The following is a 23,567-nucleotide window of genomic DNA, read 5'->3' as shown; positions in this document are numbered from 1 at the left end:
CCCTTTTTCCGCGGACTTCTCCCGCTCTTATATTTATATTATGGCAGGGGATTTTTGCACATATATAGCTTATTAGGCTATATTATGTGCCATTTGCCAATGTAAGGTACTCTAATTGCAGCCCAGGGCGCCCCCCCCCAGCGCCCTGCACCCATCAGTGACCGGAGTATGTGGTGTGCATAGGGAGCAATGGCGCACAGCTGCAGTGCTGTGCGCTACCTTAATGAAGACCGAAGTCTTCAGCCGCCGATTTCCAGGATGTTCTTCTTGCTTCTGGCTCTGTAAGGGGGACGGCGGCGCGGCTCCGGGACCAGACGACCGAGGCTGGGCCTGTGTTCGATCCCTCTGGAGCTAATGGTGTCCAGTAGCCTAAGAAGCCCAAGCTAGCTGCAAGCAGGTAGGTTCGCTTCTTCTCCCCTTAGTCCCTCGTAGCAGTGAGTCTGTTGCCAGCAGATCTCACTGAAAATAAAAGACCTAACAAATACTTTCTTTACTAGGAGCTCAGGAGAGCCCCTAGTGTGCAACCAGCTCGGGCCGGCACAGATTCTAACTGAGGTCTGGAGGAGGGGCATAGAGGGAGGAGCCAGTGCACACCAGATAGTACCTAATCTTTCTTTTAGAGTGCCCAGTCTCCTGCGGAGCCCGCTATTCCCCATGGTCCTTACGGAGTACCCAGCATCCACTAGGACGTCAGAGAAATGTCGACTTACCCGCGGTAGCCGTAGATACCAAATCAGTGAGACCCTCACCAAACAAGACACTACCTTTATATGGGAGACGTCATAGCTTTCTTAGAGTCAGCATCAGCATTCCATTGATGAATCCACAATGCCCTCCTAGCGGAAACTGACATGGCATTGGCTTTTGATCCCAAAATGCCAATATCTCTCGCGGCCTCCTTTAGGTAGGCTGCAGAGTCCTTGATATAACCCAGAGTTAACAGGACACTATCCCTATCTAGGGTACCTATATCAGATGACAAGTTATCTGCCCACTTTTCGATAGCACTACTCACCCACGCAGATGCGATGGTTGGTCGGTCTGAGCAGTGTACCCGTGGTGACGTAAATGGATTTTAAAGTATTTTCCTGTATACGATCCGCAGGATCCTTAAGGGCTGCCGTGTCAGGAGACTGTAAAGCCACCTTTTTAGACAACCGTGATAGAGCCTTGTCCACAATGGGGGATGACTCCCACTTTTCTCTATCCTTAGAGGGGAACGGATACGCCACCTGAATCCTTTTGGGAATCAGAAACTTTTTGTCAGGATTTTCCCACATTTTTTCAAACAGAGTATTCAGTTCATGAGAGGGAGTAAACGTTACCTCAGGCTTCTTTCCCTTATACATACAGACCCTAGTATCAGGAACCGCAGGGTCTTCAGTGATATGTAACACGTCTATTATTGCCACAATCATGTACTGAATGTTCTTTGCCAATTTTGGGTCTAATCTGGCATCACTATAGTCGACACTGGAGTCCGTGTCGGTATCAGTTTCTGCCAACTGAGCAAAGGAACGTTTTTGTGACCCCGACGGGGTCTGAACCTGTGATAACACATCCTCCACAGATTTCTTCCATGCCTGGTTCTGAGAATCAGATCTATCTAATCTCTTATTAATAAGTGCCACATTAGCATTCAACACATTTACCCAATCAGGAGTCGGCGGTGCCGACAGGGTCACTCCCACAGCCGTTTCTGCCCCTAACACAGCCTCCTTCTGGGAAGAGCACTCCACCTCAGACATGCCGACACACGCGTGCCGACACACGCGTACCGACACCCACAAACACACTGGGCCAAAGGGGGACAAACCCACAGTAAAGCCTGTCAGAGAAACACAGCGGGAGTTTGCCAGCTCACACCCCAGCGCTCAATCCCAGCTCTGAAACGTTAATATAAAGCCTCAGACCCTGCAGCGCTTTTATAATACTTATATTTGCACCAAATAAACTGTGCCCCCCCCCCCCCCGTTTTGCACCCTGTCACCTGTACAGCTCAGAGAAGAGAAAATGGCGCTGTTGAGAGCTGTGAGGGCTAAGCCCCGCCCCTCAATGGCATGCTTCAGCCCCGCTATTTTTAACTATAATCACACTGGCGGGGGTTAAGATTTTGTGCCTAGGGACTTAAAATCCACTTTGCCAGCCCTAATGAGGAGTTTTATGCTGCCCAGGGCGCCCTGCACCCTGTAGTGCTGCTGTGTGTGGGAGCATGGCGCGCAGCGCGATCGCTGTGCAGTACCTCAGAAGCCGTCACTGAAGGCTTCTTTCTTTCTCTACTCACCTGTCTTCTGACTCTGCAAGGGGGGTGACGGCGGGCTCTGGGAGTGAACCCCTAGGCGTACCTAGTGTTCCAAACCCTCAGGATCTAATGGTGTCCTATAGCCAAGAAGCAGAGCCTTTAAACTCACTAGAAGTAGGTCTGACTTCTCTCCCCTAAGTCCCACGATGCAGGGAGACTATTGCCAGTAGTCCTCCCTGAAAATAAAAAACCTAACAAAGTATTTTCAGAGAAACTCAGTAGAGCTCCTCTAAGTGCATCCAGTCTGCCTGGGCACAATTATAAAACTGGGGTCTGGAGGAGGGGCATAGAGGAAGGAGCCAGGTCACACCCCTTAAAAAGTCTTAAAGTGCCCATGTCTCCTGCGGATCCAGTCTATACCCCAATGGTTCTTGAAGCGTCCCCAGCATCCTCTAGGACGTATGAGAAAATAAGATTCCTCTTCCACCTCCTCCGACTTGTCAGGAATGTGCAAGAATATTCTGATCGCCTCAATGAGGGCCTGTATTCCCTGTGACAGGACAGCATCCCCCTCACCTACGTCCACTTTACCCTCCTCTGGATCAGACGTACCAGGGTCAGTATCACCCTGCATGATTTGGGCCAGAGTACGCTTTTGTGGGCAAATGGCTAGGGCTGGGGGTGGAGGTATGGAAGCAGAGTCCCTATTCATCAGGTCATCCATACATTGTCGTAACAACTGGGTCTCCTTCTCATTATGAGACAGTTTTGTAGAAATAGTAGAGATCATACCTTTAATGGAAGCTAACCAAGGGGGAGTAAGTACTTTCCTGAGTACAGGGTTGTGAGTCCCCAGGGGATGATAGACATTCTGCTGTACAAGACACACAGTTCCTGGACATGATTGGATAGGGATACCCACACACAGACACTGGGTGAAAGCACAGTATAAGAAGGCAGGGTCCTCAGAAAGACACAGAAGCCCTATAGCAACAGTAAAATAAGAATTTACTTACCGATAATTCTATTTCTCGGAGTCCGTAGTGGATGCTGGGGTTCCTGAAAGGACCATGGGGAATAGCGGCTCCGCAGGAGACAGGGCACAAAAAGTAAAGCTTTAGGATCAGGTGGTGTGCACTGGCTCCTCCCCCTATGACCCTCCTCCAAGCCAGTTAGGTACTGTGCCCGGACGAGCGTACACAATAAGGGAGGAATTTTGAATCCCGGGTAAGACTCATACCAGCCACACCAATCACACCGTACAACTTGTGATCTAAACCCAGTTAACAGTATGATAACAGCGGAGCCTCTAAAAAGATGGCTCACAACAATAATAACCCGATTTTTGTAACTATGTACAAGTATTGCAGATAATCCGCACTTGGGATGGGCGCCCAGCATCCACTACGGACTCCGAGAAATAGAATTATCGGTAAGTAAATTCTTATTTTCTCTATCGTCCTAGTGGATGCTGGGGTTCCTGAAAGGACCATGGGGATTATACCAAAGCTCCCAAACGGGCGGGAGAGTGCGGATGACTCTGCAGCACCGAATGAGAGAACTCCAGGTCCTCTTTTGCCAGGATATCAAATTTGTAGAATTTTACAAACGTGTTCTCCCCTGACCACGTAGCTGCTCGGCAGAGTTGTAATGCCGAGACCTCTCGGGCAGCCGCCCAAGATGAGCCCACCTTCCTTGTGGAATGGGCCTTAACCGATTTAGACTGTGGCAGGCCTGCCTCAGAATGTGCAAGTTGAATTGTGTTACAAATCCAACGAGCAATCGCCTGCTTAGAAGCAGGCGCACCCAACTTGTCAGGTGCATACAGTATAAACAGCGAGTCAGATTTTCTGACTCCAGCTGTCCTGGAACATATTTTCAGGGCCCTGACAACTCCTAGCAACTTGGAGTCCTCCAAGTCCCTAGTAGGTGCAAGGCACCACAATAAGCTGGTTCAGGTGAAACACTGACACCACCTTAGGGAGAGAACTGGGGACGAGTCCGCAGCTCTGCCCTGTCCGAATGGACAAACAGATATGGGCTTTTTTTTTTTTTTTGAGAAAAAACCACCAATTTGACACTCGCCTGGTCCAGGCCAGGGCCAAGAGCATGGTCACTTTTTATGTGAGATGCTTCAAATCCACATATTTGACTGGTTTTAAACCAATGTGATTTGAGGAATCCCAGAACTACGTTGAGATCCCACAGTGCCACTGGAGGCACAAAAAAGGGGTTTGTATATGCAATACTCCCTTGACAAACTTCTGGACTTCAAGAACTGAAACCAATTCTTTCTGGAAGAAAATTTACAGGGCCGAATTTGAACCTTAATGGACCCCAATTTGAGGCCCATAGACACTCCTGTTTGCAGGAAATGCAGGAAACGACCGAGTTGAAATTTCTTTGTGGGGCCTTCCTGGCCTCACACCACGCAACATATTTTCGCCACACGTGGTGATAATGTTGTGCGGTCACCTCCTTTCTGGCTTTGACCAGGGTAGGAATGACCTCTTCCGGAACGCCTTTTTTCCCTTAGGATCCGGCTTTCCATCGCCATGCCGACAAACGCAGCTGCGGTAAGTCTTGGAACAGACATGGTACTTGCTGAAGCAAGTCCCTTCTTAGCGGCAGAGGCCATAAGACCTCTGTAAGCATCTCTTGAAGTTCCGGGTACCAAGTCTTTCTTGGCCAATCCGGAGCCATGAGTATAGTTCTTACTCCTCTACGTCTTATAATTCTCAGCACCTTAGGTATGAGAAGCAGAGGAGGGAACACATACACCGACTGGTACACCCACGGTGTTACCAGAACGTCCACATCTATTGCCTGAGGGTCTCTTGACCTGGCGCAATACCTGTCCCGTTTTTTGTTCAGACGGGACGCCATCATGTCCACCTTTGGTATTTCCCAACGGTTTACAATCATGTGGAAAAAACTTCTCAATGAAGTTTCCACTCTCCCGGGTGGAGGTCGTGCTGAGGAAGTCTGCTTCCCAGTTTCCATTCCCGGGATGAAAAACTGCTGACAGTGTTATCACATGATTTTCCGCCCAGCGAAAAGTCCTTGCAGTTTCTGCCATTGCCCTCCTGCTTCTTGTGTCGCCCTGTCTGTTTACGTGGGCGACTGCCGTGATGTTTTTCCCACTGGATCAATACCGGCTGACCTTGAAGCAGAGGTCTTGCTAAGCTTAGAGCATTATAAATTTACCCTTAGCTCCAGTATATTTATGTGGAGAAAAGTCTCCATACTTGATCACACTCCCTGGAAATTTTTTCCTTGTGTGACTGCTCCCCAGCCTCTCAGGCTGGGCTCCGTGGTTACCAGCATCCAATCCTGAATGCCGAATCTGCTGCCCTCTAGAAGATGAGCACTCTATAACCACCACAGGAGAGACACCCTTGTCCTTGGATATTGGGTTATCCGCTGATGCATCTTAAGATGCGATCCGGACCATTTGTCCAGCAGATCCCACTGAAAAGTTCTTACGTGAAATCTGCCGAATGGAATTGCTTCGTAGGAAGCCACCATTTTTACCAGGACCCTTGTGCAATGATGCACTGTTTTTAGGAGGTTCCTGACTTGCTCGGATAACTCCCTGGCTTTCTCTTCCGGGAGAAACACCTTTTTCTGGACTGTGTCCAGAATCATCCCTAGGCACAGCAGACGTGTCGTCGGGATCAGCTGCGATTTTGGAATATTTAGAATCCACCCGTGCTGATTGTAGCAGTATCCGAGATAGTGCTACTCCGACCTCCAACTGTTCCCTGGACTATGCCCCTATCAGGAGATCGTCCAAGTAAGGGATAATTAAGACGCCTTTTCTTCGAAGAAGAATCATCAATTCGGCCATTACCTTGGTAAAGACCCCAGGGTGCCGTGGACAATCCAAACGGCAGCGTCTGAAACTGATAGTGACAGTTCTGCACCACGAACCTGAGGTACCCTTAGTGAGAAGGGCAAATTTGGGACATAGAGGTAAGCATCCCTGATGTCCCGGGACACTATATAGTCCCCTTATTCCTGGTTCGTTATCACTGCTCTGAGTGACTTCATCTTAATTTGAACCTTTGTAAGTGTTCAAAAAAAATTTTTTAGAATAAGTCTCACCTAGCCTTCTGGCTTCAGTACCACAATATAGTGTGGAATAATACCCCTTTTCTGTAGTAGGAGGGGTAATTTAATTATCACCTGCTGGGAATACAGCTTGTGAATTTTTTCCCATACTACCTCCTTGTCGGAGGGAGACTTGGTAAAGCAGACTTCAGGAGCCTGCGAAGGGGAAACGTCTCGACATTCCCATCTGTACCCCCGGGATACTACTTGTAGGATCCAGGGGTCCTGTACGGTCTCAGCGCCATGCTGAGAACTTGTCAGACGCGGTGGAACGCTTCTGTTCCTGGGAATGGGCTGCCTGCTGCAGTCTTCTTCCCTTTCCTCTATCCCTGGGCAGCTATGTTCTTATAGGGACGAGAGGACTGAGGCTGAAAAGACGGTGTCTTTTTCTGCAGAGATGTGACTTAGGGTAAAAAACGGTGGATTTTCCAGCAGTTGCCGTGACCACCAGGTCCGATGGACCGACCCCAAACAAGTCCTCTTCCTGTATACGGCCATACTGTGCCGTTTGGAATCTGCATCACCTGACCACTGTCGTGTCCATAACATCTTCTGGCAGTTATGGACATCGCGTTTATTCATGATGCCAGAGTGCAAATATCCCTCTGTGCATCTCGCATATATAGAAATGCTCTATAGTCAATAAAATACTGTCCCTGTCAAGGGTATCAATATTTTTAGTCAGGGAATCCGACCAAGCCACCCTAGCTCTGCACATCCAGGCTGAGGCGATCGCTGGCCGCAGTATAACACCAGTATGTGTGTATATACTTTTTATTATATTTTCCAGCCTTGTCAGCTGGTCCTTGAGGACGGCCCTATCTATAGACGGTACCGCCACTTGTTTTGATAAGCGTGTGAGCGCCTTATCCACCTTAAAGGGTGTTTCCCAACGCGCCCTAACTTCTGGCGGGAAAGGGTATACCGCCCATAATTTTCTATCGGGGGGAACCCACGCATCATCACACACTTTATTTAATTTATCTGATTCAGGAAAAACTATGGTAGTTTTTTCACATCCCACATAATACCCTCTTTTGTGGTACTTGTAGTATCAGAAATACGTAACACCTCCTTCATTGCCTTTAACGTGTGGCCCTAATAAGGAATACGTTTGTTTATTCACCGTCGACACTGGATTCAGTGTCCCTGTCTGTGTCTGTGTCGACCGACTAAAGTAAACGGGCGTTTTAAAACCCTTGACGGTGTTTTTGAGACGTCTGGACCGTACTAATTGTTTGTCGGCCGTCTCATGTCGTCAACCGACCTTGCAGCGTGTTGACATTATCACGTAATTTCCTAAATAAGCCATCCATTCCGGTGTCGACTCCCTAGAGAGTGACATCACCATTACAGGCAATTGCTCCGCCTCCTCACCAACCTCGTCCTCCTACCTGTCGACACACACGTACCGACACACAGCACACACACAGGGAATGCTCTGATAGAGGACAGGACCCACTAGCCCTTTGGAGAGACAGAGGGAGAGTTTGCCAGCACACACCAAAAACGCTATAATTATATAGGGACAACCTTATATAAGTGTTTTCCCTTATAGCATCTTAATATATATATAAGCATATCGCCAAATTAGTGCCCCCCCTCTCTGTTTTAACCCTGTTTCTGTAGTGCAGTGCAGGGGAGAGCCTGGGAGCCTTCCCTCCAGCCTTTCTGTGAGGGAAAATGGCGCTGTGTGCTGAGGAGATAGGCCCCGCCCCTTTTTCGGCGGCCTCGTCTCCCGCTCTTAACGGATTCTGGCAGGGGTTAAATATCTCCATATAGCCTCCGGAGGCTATATGTGAGGTATTTTTAGCCAAAATAGGTATTCATTTGCCTCCCAGGGCGCCCCCCTCCCAGCGCCCTGCACCCTCAGTGACTGCCGTGTGAAGTGTGCTGAGAGGAAAATGGCACACAGCTGCAGTGCTGTGCGCTACCTTTAGAAGACTGAGGAGTCTTCTGCCGCCGATTCTGGACCTCTTCTTACTTCAGCATCTGCAAGGGGGCCGGCGGCAAGGCTCCGGTGACCATCCAGGCTGTACCTGTGATCGTCCCTCTGGAGCTGATGTCCAGTAGCCAAGAAGCCAATCCATCCTGCACGCAGGTGAGTTCACTTCTTCTCCCCTAAGTCCCTCGTTGCAGTGATCCTGTTGCCAGCAGGACTCACTGTAAAATAAAAAACCTAAGCTAAACTTTCCTAAGCAGCTCTTTAGGAGAGCCACCTAGATTGCACCCTTCTCGGCCGGGCACAAAAATCTAACTGGCTTGGAGGAGGGTCATAGGGGGAGGAGCCAGTGCACACCACCTGATCCTAAAGCTTTACTTTTTGTGCCCTGTCTCCTGCGGAGCCGCTATTCCCCATGGTCCTTTCAGGAACCCCAGCATCCACTAGGACGATAGAGAAAACTAAGCTGGGTCACAAGAATAAAGCACCTGAGTAGTGCTTACAGTCCCAACATTGCTCCCCACCTGCACTAAGACCCCTGGTACCACTGAGGAGACTGGAGTCCTTGTGGAAGGAGCTGCGCTTCCCTGTGAGTGCTGTCTGATCAAGCTGCAGAGGAAAATGGCACTGGAGAGCTGTGTGATCTGCTCTGAGTGAAGCCTTGCCTCCTGTAATGGCGCACCGCTTCCCACATTTTTATAATGGCCCTGAGGTAGAAAGTGTGCCTAACTAGGAGACTGAACCTCTGTTAGGATGTGCGCCAGTGTGGGTATAACAGGAGGCTCAGCACGCCCCTCACAGCGTGTCCTGTGAGCCTCCCCGGAGCGCAGCCTGTATCAGAGCTGCGCTCCTACCCTAATGTTGCCATGTCCGCTGGTGACCCGCTAACCGGGACGCCGGCGCCGTACTCACCACTCTTCCGTCTTCAAGCTCTGTTAGAGGGTGGCGGAGTACTATGGGAAGGGTACGCTACACCATGGTGTGGCTTGCGAAAGACTCCCTCAGTGTCATGTCCGCAGAGAAACGGGACCATTAACTCTAAGGATGTTGGGCCGTTCTCTCCCTAAAATCTCACGAAGCAGTCAGGGTGTTGCCTAAACAGCCCTGACTGAAAATAACAAACTTTGAAAATAAATGTAGAAAACTCTTCAGGAGCTCTCCAAAGCGTGACCGGCTCCTCCGGGCACAATTTATAAACAGAGTCTAGTAGGAGGGGCATAGAGGGAGGAGCCAACCCACACTATTGATTTCTTAAAGTGCTCATGGCTCCTAGTGGACCAAGTCGATACCCCATGATACTAATGTGGACCCCAGTATCCTCTAGGACGTAAGAGAAATAAGGGATCAATCCAATTATCACTTTATGGCAGCCCGAATTCGCAAAGTGTCCGCCACCCCATAGAGGTCAGAGCAGTTTCGTGCAAATTGGGGCTAATTTCAGCCTGCAAAGGGTTAGAGATTGGGTGCAGTTGCAGTCGTTGAAACGCCACAGCAACAGCACATCACAAGCTTTGAGGCTAATTGGGTTGACCCATAAGTGCCTATTACTTTTTGCAATCTAAGCAGAGTTTTCCTAAGTAGGTGCTGGTTAATTTTGTGTCTGTCTGAAAAATCTCATCTGAAGCTCAATAATAGAAACGTGCTACATTAGCCTGTGCTTACTTCTACAAGGAAAGTACAAGTTACTATATGCACCTAGGAATGTCTATGCAGTACAAAAGGAGTTTGTGCAGTATCAGACTGCAGCTGAAGCAAAGGGCCAAAGCTGCAAAACAATCCGCCTCACAGTATGCATTGAGATGGGTTCAGTATGATTTACCGCCGCTCGTCAATATACAGACAGCGGCACCCCAGCCACCAGTATGCAGCAGTGGGGCAAGCGCAAAGAGTCCCCTTGCGCTCGCCACAGGTTCTATTCCCAATCAATGGGCGTCATGGACAGCCACGAGTGGAATAGTGCTGTAGCGCCGGTATTCCAGCTGCTGGCATTGCCATCTATCGGGATTCCGGCGGCAGTATCCTGACAGCCGGCAAATTAAACGTCCCTTGACCTGGAACAATACCTCGGAAGCTTCTTGTTGAGGCGAGACGCCATCATGTCTATTTGAGGAATTCCCCAACGCCTTGTCACTTCTGCAAATACCTCTTAATGAAGAGCCCACTCTCCTGGATGGAGATCGTGTCTGCTGAGGAAGTCTTCTTCCCAGTTGTCCACGCCCGGAAGGAAGACTACTGACAGAGCGCTCACGTGTTTTTCCACCCAGCGGAGAACCCTTGTGGCCTCAGACATCGCCGCTCTGCTCTTTGTTCCGCCCTGGCGGTTTTCGTACGCCACCGCAGTTATGTTGTCCAACTGAATCAGGACAGGTAGACCTCGAAGAAGGTGTTCCGCTTGCAGAAGGCCGTTGTAAATGGCTCTTAACTCGAGAACGTTTATGTGGAGACAAGTTTCCTGGCTTGACCATTTTCCCTGGAAACTTCTTCCTTGCGTGACTGCTCCCCAGCCTCGGAGACTTGCATCCGTGGTCAGCAGGACCCAATCCTGGATCCCGAACCTGCGTCCCTCTAGAAGGTGAGAACTTTGCAGCCACCACAGGAGAGAAATTCTGGTCCTGGAAGATAGACTTATTTTCCGGTGCATGTGCAGGTGAGACCCGGACCATTTGTCCAGCAGGTCCCATTGAAACACCCGGGCATGAAACCTGCCAAACGGAACGGCTTTGTAAGCCGCAACCATCTTCCCTAGCACTCGAGTGCATTGATGAATCGACACTCTTGCCGGTTTCAGAGTATCCTTGACCATGCATTGGATTTCCAGAGCTTTTTCCGCCGGAAGAAACACTCTCTGCAGTCCCGTGTCCAGGATCATGCCCAAGAAGGGCAGCCGAGTTGTCGGAATCAACTGAGACTTTGGCAAATTTAGAATCCAACCATGATGTTGCAGAACCGTCAGGGAGAGTTCCACATTTCTTAGCAACTGCTCCTTCGATCTCGCCTTTATCAGGAGATCATCCAAGTACGGGATAATTGTGACACCCGGCTTGTGTAGGAGTACCATCATTTCCGCCATCACCTTGGTGAAGACCCTCGGGGCCGTGGAAAGACCAAACGGCAACATCTGAAATTGGTAATGAGAATCCTGCACCGCAAATCTCAGGAAAGCCTGATGTGGATGATATATCGGGATGTGTAAGTAGGCATCTTATATGTCGACTGACGCCATAAAATCTCCCCCCTTCTAGACTGGAGATGACTGCTCGAAGAGATTCCATCTTGAACTTGAAAGTTTTTAATTACAGATTGAGGGATTTTAAGTTCAGGATCGGTCTGACCGAGCCGTCCGGCTTTGGCACAACAAAGAGGCTCGAATAAAACCCTTCTCCCTGTTGGGACCGGGGTACCGGGACAATGACACTCTGGAGACACAACTTTTGTAGCGCAGCACTCACTACTTCCCTTTCTGGGATAGAAACTGGCAAGGCTGATTTAAAAAAATCGGTGGGGGGGCACCTCCTGAAACTCCAGTTTGCACCCTTGGGACACTATGTCTAACACCCAAGGATCTAGGCCCGAGTGACACCAGACCTGACTGAAGAGTCGGAGACGCGCCCCCACCGGCACGGACTCCCGTAGGGGAGCCCCAGCGTCATGCAGTGGACTTGGCAGACGCCAGGGAGGACTTTTCGTCCTGGGAGCCCGACACACCAGGCGGCCTTTTTCCCCTTCCTCTGCCTTTTGAAGCAAGGAAGACGAGACTCTTCCTTTTTTGTATTTATTAGGCCGAAAGGACTGCATCTGATAATGGGGTGCCTTTTCCTGTTGTGCCGGAACATGAGGAAGAAAAGATGACTTACCCGCTGTAGCGGTAGACACCAGGTCAGCGAGGCCGTCTCCAAACAAGACACTACCTATATAAGGCAGAGCTTTCACAGCTTTCTTGGAGTCGGCATCAGCATTCCATTGATGAATCCACAGCGCTCTCCTGGTCGAGACTGCCATGGCATTGGCCCTTGATCCCAAGAGGCCAATATCCCTCACGCCATCCTTTAGGTAAGCTGCAGCGTCCCCGATATAACCGAGAGTCAAAAGAATGTTATCCCTATCCAGGGTATCCATGTCAGATGCCAAATTATCAGCCCACATAGCAATAGCACTACTCGCCCAAGCCGACGCCACGGCAGGTGTGAGGAGTGCACCCGTAGTGACATAAATGGCCTTTAATGTCGTTTCCTGCTTACGATCCGCAGGATCCTTGAGGGAAGCAGTGTCGGGAGATGGAAGCGCCACCTTCTTGGACAGCCGGGACAGAGCCTTGTCCACATTGGGAGAGGACTCCCACTTTTCCCTGTCGTCAGAGGGGAAAGGATATGCCATAAGAATTCTTTTGGGAATCTGCCACCTTTTATCAGGTGATTCCCAAGCCTTTTCACAAAGAGCATTCAGTTCATGAGAGGGGGGAAACGTCACCCCAGGTTTCTTTCCCTTATACAAACATACCCTTGTATCAGGAACAGCAGGTACTTCAGAAATATGTAAAACATCTTTAATAGCCACAATCATGTACTGAATACTCTTAACCAATTTTGGATGTAAACTGGCCTCACTATAGTCGACACTGGAGTCAGAGTCCGTGTCGGTATCCGTATCAGCTATTTGGGTAAATGAACGCTTTTGTGACCCTGAGGGGGCCTATACCTAGGATAAGGCGTCCTCCATGGATTTTCTCCACGTTTGTGTCTGAGAATCAGATTTATCCAACCTCTTAGACAATAACGCCACATTTGCATTCAATGTACTCAACATATTCACCCAATCAGCAGTCGGCGGTGCCGACAGTCACTTCCAAATCCTTCTCTGCACCCCCAGTATCTTCCTCCGGGGAGGAGCACTCAGCCTCAGACATGTCGACACACCGTACTGACACACACTCTCACACTGGCAATAGTAAACAGACCCACAGGGAAGCCTGTTAGAGAGAACACAGAGGGAGTATAGCAGCTCACACCCCAGCACCCATATACTACTGAAAAAAAATAAGAATTTACATACCGATAATTCTATTTCTCGTAGTCCGTAGTGGATGCTGGGGACTCCGTCAGGACCATGGGGAATAGCGGCTCCGCAGGAGACAGGGCACAAAATTAAAAGTTTGACCACTAGGTGGTGTGCACTGGCTCCTCCCCCTATGACCCTCCTCCAAGCCTCAGTTAGGATACTGTGCCCGGACGAGCGTACACAATAAGGAAGGATTTTGAATCCCGGGTAAGACTCATACCAGCCACACCAATCACACTGTACAACTTAAGATCTGAACCCAATTAACAGCATGATAACAGAGGAGCCTCTGAAAAGATGGCTTCCAACAATAATAACCCGATTTTTGTAACAATAACTATGTACAAGTATTGCAGACAATCCGCACTTGGGATGGGCGCCCAGCATCCACTACGGACTACGAGAAATAGAATTATCGGTAAGTAAATTCTTATTTTCTCTGACGTCCTAAGTGGATGCTGGGGACTCCGTCAGGACCATGGGGATTATACCAAAGCTCCCAAACGGGCGGGAGAGTGCGGATGACTCTGCAGCACCGAATGAGAGAACTCCAGGTCCTCCTTAGCCAGGGTATCAAATTTGTAGAATTTTACAAACGTGTTCTCCCCTGACCACGTAACTGCTCGGCAGCGTTGTAATGCCGAGACCCCTCGGGCAGCCGCCCAAGGTGAGCCCACCTTCCTTGTGGAGTGGGCATTTACAGATTTTGGCTGTGGCAGGCCCTGCCACAGAATGCGCAAGTTGAATTGTGCTACAAATCCAACGAGCAATCGTCTGCTTAGACGCAGGAACACCCAGCTTGTTGGGTGCATACAGTATAAACAGCGAATCAGACTTTCTGACTCCAGCCGTCCTTGAAATAAATATATATATATATATATATATATATATATATATATATATTTTTTTTTTTTTTTTAAGGCTCTGACAACGTCGAACAACTTGGAGTCCTCCAAGTCGCTAGAAGCCGCAGGCACTACAATAGGTTGGTTCAGGTGAAACGCTGATACCACCTTAGGGAGAAACTGAGGACGCGTCCGCAGTTCTGCCCTGTCCCAATGGAAAATCAGATATGGCTTTTGTACGAAAAAGCCGCCAATTCTGACACTCTCCTGGCCGAAGCCAGGGCCAGTAGCATGGTCACTTTCCATGTAAGATATTTCAAATCCACCGATTTGAGTGGCTCAACCAATGGGATTTGAGGAATCCCAAAACTACATTGAGATCCCACGGTGCCACTGGAGGCACAACCGGGGCTGTATATGTAGTACTCCTTTGACAAAAGCTTGGACTTCAGGAACTGAAGCCAATTCTTTCTGGAAGAAAATCGACAGGGCCGAAATTTGAACCTTAATGGACCCCAATTTGAGGCCCATAGACAATCCTGTTTGCAGGAAATGTAGGAATCGACCCAGTTGAAATTCCTCCGTCGGAGCCCTCTCCTTCAGGATCCGGCGTTCAACCGCCATGCCGTTAAACGCAGCCGCGGTAAGTCTAGAGGTAGAGTGCACGGATCCTCCGTGCGCATCTCTTGAAGTTCCGAGTACCAAGTCTTTCTTGGCAAATCCGGAACCACGAGTATCGTTCTTACTCCCCTTCGCCTTATAATTCTCAGTACCTTGGGTATGAGAGGCAGAGGGGGGAACACATACATTGACTGGTACACCCATGGTGTTACCAACGCGTCCACAGCTATTGCCTGAGGGTCTCTTGACCTGGCGCAATACCTGTCCAGTTTTTTGTTGAGGCGGGACGCCATCCTGTCCACCTTTGGTTTTTCCCAACGGTTCACAATCATGTGGAAGACTTCTGGATGAAGTCCCCACTCTCCCGGGTGGTGATCGTGTCTGCTGAGGAAGTCTGCTTCCCAGTTGTCCACTCCCGGAATGAACACTGCTGACAGTGCTATCACATGATTTTCTGCCCAGTGAAAAATCCTTGCAGCTTCTGCCATTGCCCTCCTGTTTCTTGTGTCGCCCTGTCTGTTTACGTGGGCGACTGCCGTGGTGTTGCCCTACTGGTTCAACACCGGCTGACCCTGAAGCAGAGGTCTTGCCAGGCTTAGAGCATTGTAAATTGCCATTAGCTCCAGTATATTTATGTGAAGTGAAGTCTCCAGGCTTGACCACACTCCCTGGAAATTTCTTCCCTGTGTGACTGCTCCCAAGCCTCTCAGGCTGGCATTCGTGGTCACCAGGACCCAGTCCTGAATGCCGAATCTGCGGCCCTCCAAAAAGGTGAGCACTCTGCAACCACCACAGAAGAGACCCCCTTGTCCTTGGAGACGGGGCTATCCGCTGATGCATCTGAAGATGCGATCCGGACCATTCGTCCAGCAGATTCCACTGAAAGGTTCTTGCGTGGAATCTGCCGAATGGAATCGCTTCGTAAGAAGCCATCATTTACCGAGGACTCTTGTGCATTGATGCACTGACACTTTTCCTGGTTTTAGGAGGTTCCTGACTAGCTCGGATAACTCCCTGGCTTTCTCCTCCGGGAGAAAAACCTTTTTCTGAACCGTGTCCAGAATCATCCCTAGGAACAGCAGACGTGTCGTCGGGCTCAGCTGGGATTTTGGAAAATTTAGAATCCACCCGTGCTGTTGCAGCACTACTTGGGTTAGTGCTACACCGGCCTCTAACTGTTCTCTGGATCTTGCCCTTATCAGGAGATCGTCCAAGTAAGGGATAATTAATACGCCTTTTCTTCGAAGAAGAATCATCATTTCGGCCATTACCTTGGTAAAGACCCGGGGTGCCGTGGACAATCCAAACGGCAACGTCTGAAACTGATAGTGACAGTTTTGTACCACGAACCTGAGGTACCCTTGTTTGAAGGGCAAATTGGGACATGGAGGTAAGCATCCTTGATGTCCAAGGACACCATAAAGTCCCCTTCTTCCAGATTCGCTATCACTGCTCTGAGTGATTTCATCTTGAACTTGAACCTTTGTATGTAAGTGTTCAAAAGATTTCAGACTTAGAATAGGTCTCACCGAGCCATCCGGCTTCGGTACCACAAACAGCGTGGAATAATACCCCTTTCCTTGTTGTATTAGGGGTACCTTGACTATTACTTGCTGGGAATACAGCTTGTGAATAGCTTCCAACACCGTCTCCCTGTCGGAGGGAGATGTTGGTAAAGCAGACTTCAGGAATCTGCGAGGAAGAGACGTCTCGAATTCCAATCTGTACCCCTGTGATACTACCTGCAGGATCCAGGGGTCGACTTGCGAGTGAGCCCACTGCGCGATGAAATTCTTGAGACTACCCCCCCACCGGACCTGAGTCCGCTTGTAAGACCCCAGCGACATGCTGAGGACTTTTCAGAAGCGGGGGAGTGCTTCTGCTCCTGGGAAGGAGCTGCTTGCTGCAGTCTCTTACCCTTTCCTTTGCCTCGGGCAGATATGAATGGCCTTTTGCCCGCTTGTTCTTATGAGAACGAAAGGACTGAGGCTGAAAAGACGGTGTCTTTTTCTGTTGGGAGGTGACCGGAGGTAAAAAAGGTGGATTTTCCGGCTGTTGCCATGGCCACCAAGTCCGATAGACCGACCCCAAATAATTCCTCCCCTTTATACGGCAAACTTCCATATGCCGCTTGGAATCCGCATTACCTGACCACTGTCGCGTCCATAAAACTTCTTCTGGCAGAAATGGACAGCGCACTTACCCTTGATGCCAGAGTGCAAATATCCCTCTGTGCATCTCGCATATAAAGAAAATGCATCCTTTAAATGCTCTATAGTCAATAAAATATTGTCGCTATTCAGGGTATCAATATTTCCAGTCAGAGATTCCGACCAAACCCCCCCAGCACTGCACATCCATGCTGGGGCGATTGCTGGTCGCAGTATAACATCAGTATGTGTGTATATACTTTTTAGAGTATTTTCCAGCCTCCTATCAGCTGGATTTTGAGGGCGGCCGTATCAGGAGACGGTAACGCCACTTATTTTGATAAGCGTGTGAGCGCCTTATCTACCCTAGAGGGTGTTTCCCAGCGCGCCCTAACCTCTGGCGGGAAAGGGTATAATGCCAATAACTTCTCTGAAATTAGCAACTTCCTATCGGGGGTAACCCACGCTTCATCACACACTTCAATCAATTCATCTGATTTCAGGAAAAACTACAGGTAGTTTTTTCACACCCCACATAATACCCATTTTTGTGGTACTTGTAGTATCAGAAATATGTAACGCCTCCTTCATTGCCGTGATTATGTAACGTGTGGCCCTACTGGAAAATACGTTTGTTTCTTCACCGTCGACACTGGAGTCAGTGTCCGTGTCTGTGTCTGTCGACCGACTGAGGTAATGGGCGTTTTAAAGCCCCTGACGGTGTTTGAGACGCCTGGACAGGTACTAATTGGTTTGCCGGCCGTCTCATATCGTCAACCGACCTTGTAGCGTGTTGACACTATCACGTAATTCCATAAATAAAGCCATCCATTCCGGTGTCGACTCCCTAGGGGGTGACATCCCATTACAGGCAATTGCTCCGCCTCCACACCAATATCATCCTCATACCTGTCGACACACACGTACCGACACACAGCACACACACAGGGAATGCTCTGATAGAGGACAGGACCCCACTAGCCTTTTGGGGAGACAGAGGGAGAGTTTGCCAGCACACACCAAAGCGCTATAATTATACAGGGACCACCTTATAGTAAGTGTTTTCCCTTATAGCAGCTTAATATATAATAATATCGCCAAAAAATGCCCCCCCCTCTCTGTTTTAACCCTGTTTCTGTAGTGCAGTGCAGGGGAGAGCCTGGGAGCCTTCCCACCAGCGGATCTGTGTGGGAAAAATGGCGCTGTGTGCTGAGGAGATAGGCCCCGCCCCCTTCACGGCGGGCTCTTCTCCCGGTTTTTTCTGTAATCCTGGCAGGGGTTAAATACATCCATATAGCCCAGGGGCTATATGTGATGTATTTTTAGCCAGTAAAGGTAATTACATTGCTGCCCAGGGCGCCCCCCCCCCAGCGCCCTGCACCCTCAGTGACCGCGGTGTGAAGTGTGCTGAGAGCAATGGCGCACAGCTGCAGTGCTGTGCGCTACCTTAAGAAGACTGGGAAGTCTTCAACCGCCGATTTCTGGACCTCTTCTCTCTTCAGCATCTGTAAGGGGGCCGGCGGCGCGGCTCCGGTGACCCATCCAGGCTGTACCTGTGATCGTCCCTCTGGAGCTAGTGTCCAGTAGCCTAAGAAGCCAATCCATCCTGCACGCAGGTGAGTTCGCTTCTTCTCCCCTTAGTCCCGCGTTGCAGTGAGCCTGTTGCCAGCAGGACTCACTGAAAATAAAAAACCTAACAAACTTTTATTCTAAGCAGCTCTTTAGGAGAGCCACCTAGATTGCACCCTTCTCGGCCGGGCACAAAAACCTAACTGAGGCTTGGAGGAGGGTCATAGGGGGAGGAGCCAGTGCACACCACCTAGTGGTCAAACTTTTAATTTTGTGCCCTGTCTCCTGCGGAGCCGCTATTCCCCATGGTCCTGACGGAGTCCCCAGCATCCACTTAGGACGTCAGAGAAATAATATATGATCACTGCGCTGTTTAAATAGCACAGAATATAACTGAGGTCTTGAGGAGGGGCATAGAGGGAGGAGCCAGTTCCCACCCATTCAAAGTCATATAGTGTGCCCATGTCTCCTGCGGATCCCTTCTATACCCCATGGTCCTTTTGGAGTCCCCAGCATCCTCTAGGACGTAAGAGAAAATAATAAAAATAATAATATTAAATAAATAAAATAATTGGCAAAACAAATGAAGTCACCTGAATACATTTTCAGGTCTAATTGAATAGCCCCCCATGTATTGTAACAAGGGGTAACCATAATAAACAAAAAAAACTTGTAATTGCTGTGATGCAGTGTGAAGGAGACCAGAAATGGAGAGACGCCATATTAGTAAAAGTATCAGGGAAGGAGAAAGATAATTGGAAATGAAGGTGGAATGTCCCTTTTCTTACAAAATATGATCAGTGCAGCCTTATTTATTTTCTACATCAATTTTAGGACATTCACTAAACTGCATAACTACTGCAAGGCCTCACAGTGCTTTAAAAATGAACAAGAAAATAATTATTTTGATTTAAATACAAGATAATAAAATAGTATGTTTGGCTTTGTAGCATGAATAAAAATAAATCAGATACTCACATACCACCAGAGAATTTGCCAGGTCTAGCAAGCCGGCAAATTCCCGGGTCCCAGCCTGGCCCTGGTAAAGAGCAGGGTTGTTTCCATCCACACATACCGAAACCCCGGGTTGATCCACATTCACGTGCAAAAACCCGGGATTTTTATTTAAGTATGAAAGGGGTATTAGTGACACTTTAGACCCCTTACATAATGATATCAATATACATTAATTTACTACTTTTTATCACTTAACACTACTAAAAGAAAAACTTTTACATTAACAGAATGCGCTGTCTCTCACTGACCTGTGTGCACTTCAGCCAATAAGAATCCTCAGTCTGTCGCCCCATCCAATCACTGCAACCAGCGTCTCCCCCACGGAATCACCACCTGAGATCTCCCTACCTGCCAGCGCAGCACTACAGGCAGAGTGCAAGTGAGTGAGTAGAGACTCAGAGCTCCGAGTAGCAGCAGTGGGCACCGGACAGTGATGTGTGACAGTGGCTACCTCCCTGCACTCTACTTACACTGCGGCATGTCTGTGAAGGCAGTCCCAGCCAATTATGAAGGCGGACCCAGCGTGAAGGCGGCTCTGGCGCTACACGAGGAGCTGGTAAGACAGTGGCTACACTCCCCGAGAGGATTCAAGTAAAAGTGGGTAGCGGGTAGGGGTTTGGTTTGATGCTGTGGTGGGTGTGGGTGCTGCTTATAATATAGTGTGGACACTTTGTGTGGCAAGCAATGGGCCAACTGCTACTACTAATATAAGCTGCCATCTACCCTTACCCCCAGCGCTAGCTGCACCTAACCTCCGCCCTCTCCCCATTATTGCACCAGCTGTTATCTACCCTTAGCCTTTTACTCACACCAGCACTAGGTGCCCCTAACCCCGTCCTTGGCCGCCAATTCTGCCTCAGACATCTACCCTTGCGCCCACCCAACCCTCAGCACTGCCTGTCACTAGCCCCCTAGTACTGTCCCAACTGCTGTCTGCCCCTTCTCCCTGCCTCTACACCCACCTGCTTCTTGCCCTTAACCACCTCTAACCCAATTGTTATGTGTCCCCAGCACTGCTTAAGTTGCCACCTGAACCCAGCTCAGCTGCCTTCTCTCACAATCCATAATAGGTGATGGGATCCAGAAACAGCGGAGTAGGACCCCAGTCATTTAACCCCTTCAGTGGTATGCCTGGAAATCTTCCTGGGTAGCCAGCCCTGCAGCGCTGGCAACCCCAGAAGATTTCCGGGCATACTACTAACCGATTCCCCGGGGACAGCCGTGCAGCGTGCACTGCGCCCGGGAATCAGTATACTCCATCATGGAGTTTAGCCCGCCCCCCAGACTCCAATTCGCCAGTGGGCGGACTTAGCTGTAAAATGGCCTATGCTGATTCCCGGGCGCCGCAAGGCGGCCAGGAATCAGCGCTGGGGTTGGCGATCGCCAGGCGATTACTTCACCCCATCGCTCGACCCCCTGCACCTCCCCCACCCACTTCAGTTTAAAAACACAACCCCCAGGGTGTGTTTTTAAATTGAAAATCCGCCACTGAAGGGGTTAAAGTGAGGGGTCCCTGTGACCCACAAATTGTTTTACTCAATGCGATCACTGAGAAATGGAAACCTTTGATTTAATTTACCACAATATCTACTAACATATGCACTTAAGTGCATTTTTGCTGCTATCCCATTTTTAGACGTCAGGTCAGTTTACTTGGATTTACAAGTGAATATATTGGAGTCGTGGGAGTATTACATTGACACACTGCACCCTACTGCTAGTGTATGAGACGCAGCGTCACTGGCATTTAGAGCCCGATTTATTAATCGCCATAAAACCTTTCTGCATTCATCTGCCCTAAAAAACATGTATGCACCCTAAATAGCCAAGGTCATGACTTTAGCAAATTTAGCATGTGTCATAACTATAACACAGGGGACATACTGTAAATTAAAGTGTTACTTTTACACGCACACTAGCCTGATGTGTTCTTCAGGCTAGTGTGTACTCATTACCATGTACACGTAAAAAAAAAACAGATATGGCAGTGCACATGTGACTTGCCTAGGACGGTGTTGAATTTTTCATGTTGATTTTTATTCTCATTCATTTATTATAAGGATATCCAGAGATATAACATTTAAAAAGACTGTATTGAGTTACTACAGGTATACTTTGGTTACATTCATAACAGTATAGGATGAAAACTAAGGTTGAACTCTATAGACAACTTGTCTTTTTTCAACCTCACTAACTATCAGTAGCGGCTCTTGCCGCAGGCAAGCAGGCTTTTTGTCCGGGCGCCGCTACCCCGAAGGCGGCGAGAGCTGCTACTCCTGATACCCCCTCTCCCCGGCTGCAGCAGGCGCCGTGGGCTGTGTGGGCGCCCGCTGCAGCCGGCGTCGGAGACTGACACTAGAGGTCATAATTGACCCCTAGTGTCAGTGCGGCGGTGCTATGGGAGAGACATCATGACATCTCTCCCATAGAGGAGCCGGCGGCCGGAGACAGCAGCAGCAGCGGTCCAGAAGCAGGAGCCGGGCTGGCAAGTATTGTTTTTTCGTTTGTTTTTCTTGTTTGCAAGCGGCGCTACTACAGGTGGCACAGCTATTGGGGTAGGGGCAAATCTACGGGGGCCACAGCTACAGGGGACCACAGGTCAGCTACTCGGGGAGCAGCTACAGGGGGATAACTGTGGCCATGCCCCTTCCCTATGAAGAAGCCACGCACCTATTTTTGAATGCGCGCCTTCGGCACACACCAACTCTATTTTGCCTTTGGGGGGAAGGGGGGTCGTCGCCACAGGAAACTTTTGCCCTGGGTGCCACAAGGACCGGCCCTGCTATGTATGTGTCAGTGTCCAAATATATATGAACCCAACTATTTTGCACCAAGGGTCAAGCAGTCACAAAGTAGTAATCTCCTGACATGTGTACCTGCAGCTGCTTCAACCTCTAGCGTACATCCTGTGGAAAGTGTGATCCTGCGGAAGGTGTGCAAAACATTAAGTCATAAGAATAAGATCTACGTACTAAGCCTTGGATGGAGATAAAGCAGACAAAAGTACCAGCCAATCAGGTACTAACTGCCATGTCACAGGCTGTGTTTGAAAAATGACAGTTAGGAGCTGATTGGCTGGTACTTTATCTCCATCCACTTTACAAAGTTCAAGGTTTAGTAAATAGACCCCTTGGCAAGACACTGTTAACTTTACAATAGAAGCAACTGTTACGCAAATTCATTTTTCAATGTGCAATACAAAAAAAAAACAGTTAACCCAAATACACCGTTTACAGCCAACTTTTATCAGGTCAGCAGGATCTAAAACCAGCTTGAGTCCTGTGCGACAAAGATGCTGTGGGTTTCCCTGTTACCACTGGTAGCTGACCTGTAAATCTTAAACTATTTAAAACGACATTCACTAGATTTTGTTTGTGGTCAAACAAAACAATTTGATAAACTACTCAATGACATAGAACCTGGAACATAATGCACAGAGGTGCACATGTAAGCAGGTGACTGCTAGTTCACACAATACTTACTAGCGAGCGCGGCAGCCGGGGCAGCGGTACTTCCCGGTGTCCACAGAACACACGCAGCATGGCGCCTGCATGCTCTCCAAAGTCCAAGCACCGATAACACTGTGTATCTGCTGAAGCGTACGATTTTGCTCCTTACGATGATGTTGCCTGAACCTGAGCACCATGTGCAGAACTCAGCTTCCGGGTTACTTAGCCCAAAGTCATCCGTAATTGGTTCATTGTCGATTCTATAGAGAAATAAACAGTAGAGTAGAAAATGTATTTCCATTTCAGTCCCCATTTATGGAGCAACTTGGTCTCCGCCTTAATGTCTCACAAGTAGCAATGATTTTTACGTCACAATGTTTATAGTCCGATGGATGGTCATTGGTAAGAGTACAGACTCTACTGTGGTTAATGTTATTCATTCTGTTGCACAGTATGAAAGTTGTTCATATAGAATATTTTTGTAAATAATGAACTGACATCTACCCTTCAACATTTCACACATGAAAAACCAGTACAAATTAGTAAAGGGGCGTGGTCACGGTT

General features: G+C 48.9%; 1 protein-coding gene across 5 annotated transcripts in view; it reads right to left on the bottom strand.

Moving 5' to 3' along the window:
• The window catches only part of ZNHIT3 (zinc finger HIT-type containing 3), a 108,282-nt gene extending 84,939 nt beyond the window's left edge, over positions 1–23,343 (bottom strand). For 2 of the 5 annotated variants that reach the window (XR_010235441.1, XM_063954996.1), the window contains exon 1: positions 23,037–23,319. Coding sequence is in view for 4 of the 5 variants with exons in the window: in XM_063954996.1 (XP_063811066.1) it covers positions 23,037–23,316 (280 nt within the window). In the remaining variant the exon portion in view is untranslated. Of the gene's footprint in view, positions 1–23,036 lie in introns of all 5 variants that reach the window. The other 3 variants (XM_063954998.1, XM_063954997.1, XM_063954999.1) reach the window with 3 other exon arrangements.
• Between the last annotated feature and the right edge of the window lie 224 nt (positions 23,344–23,567).

The sequence above is a fragment of the Pseudophryne corroboree genome, chromosome 2, assembly GCF_028390025.1.
Source record: "Pseudophryne corroboree isolate aPseCor3 chromosome 2, aPseCor3.hap2, whole genome shotgun sequence".
Lineage (NCBI taxonomy): Eukaryota > Metazoa > Chordata > Amphibia > Anura > Myobatrachidae > Pseudophryne > Pseudophryne corroboree.
Note: the sequence above shows the minus strand (reverse complement) of the source record. Positions and strands in the feature narration are given on the sequence as shown.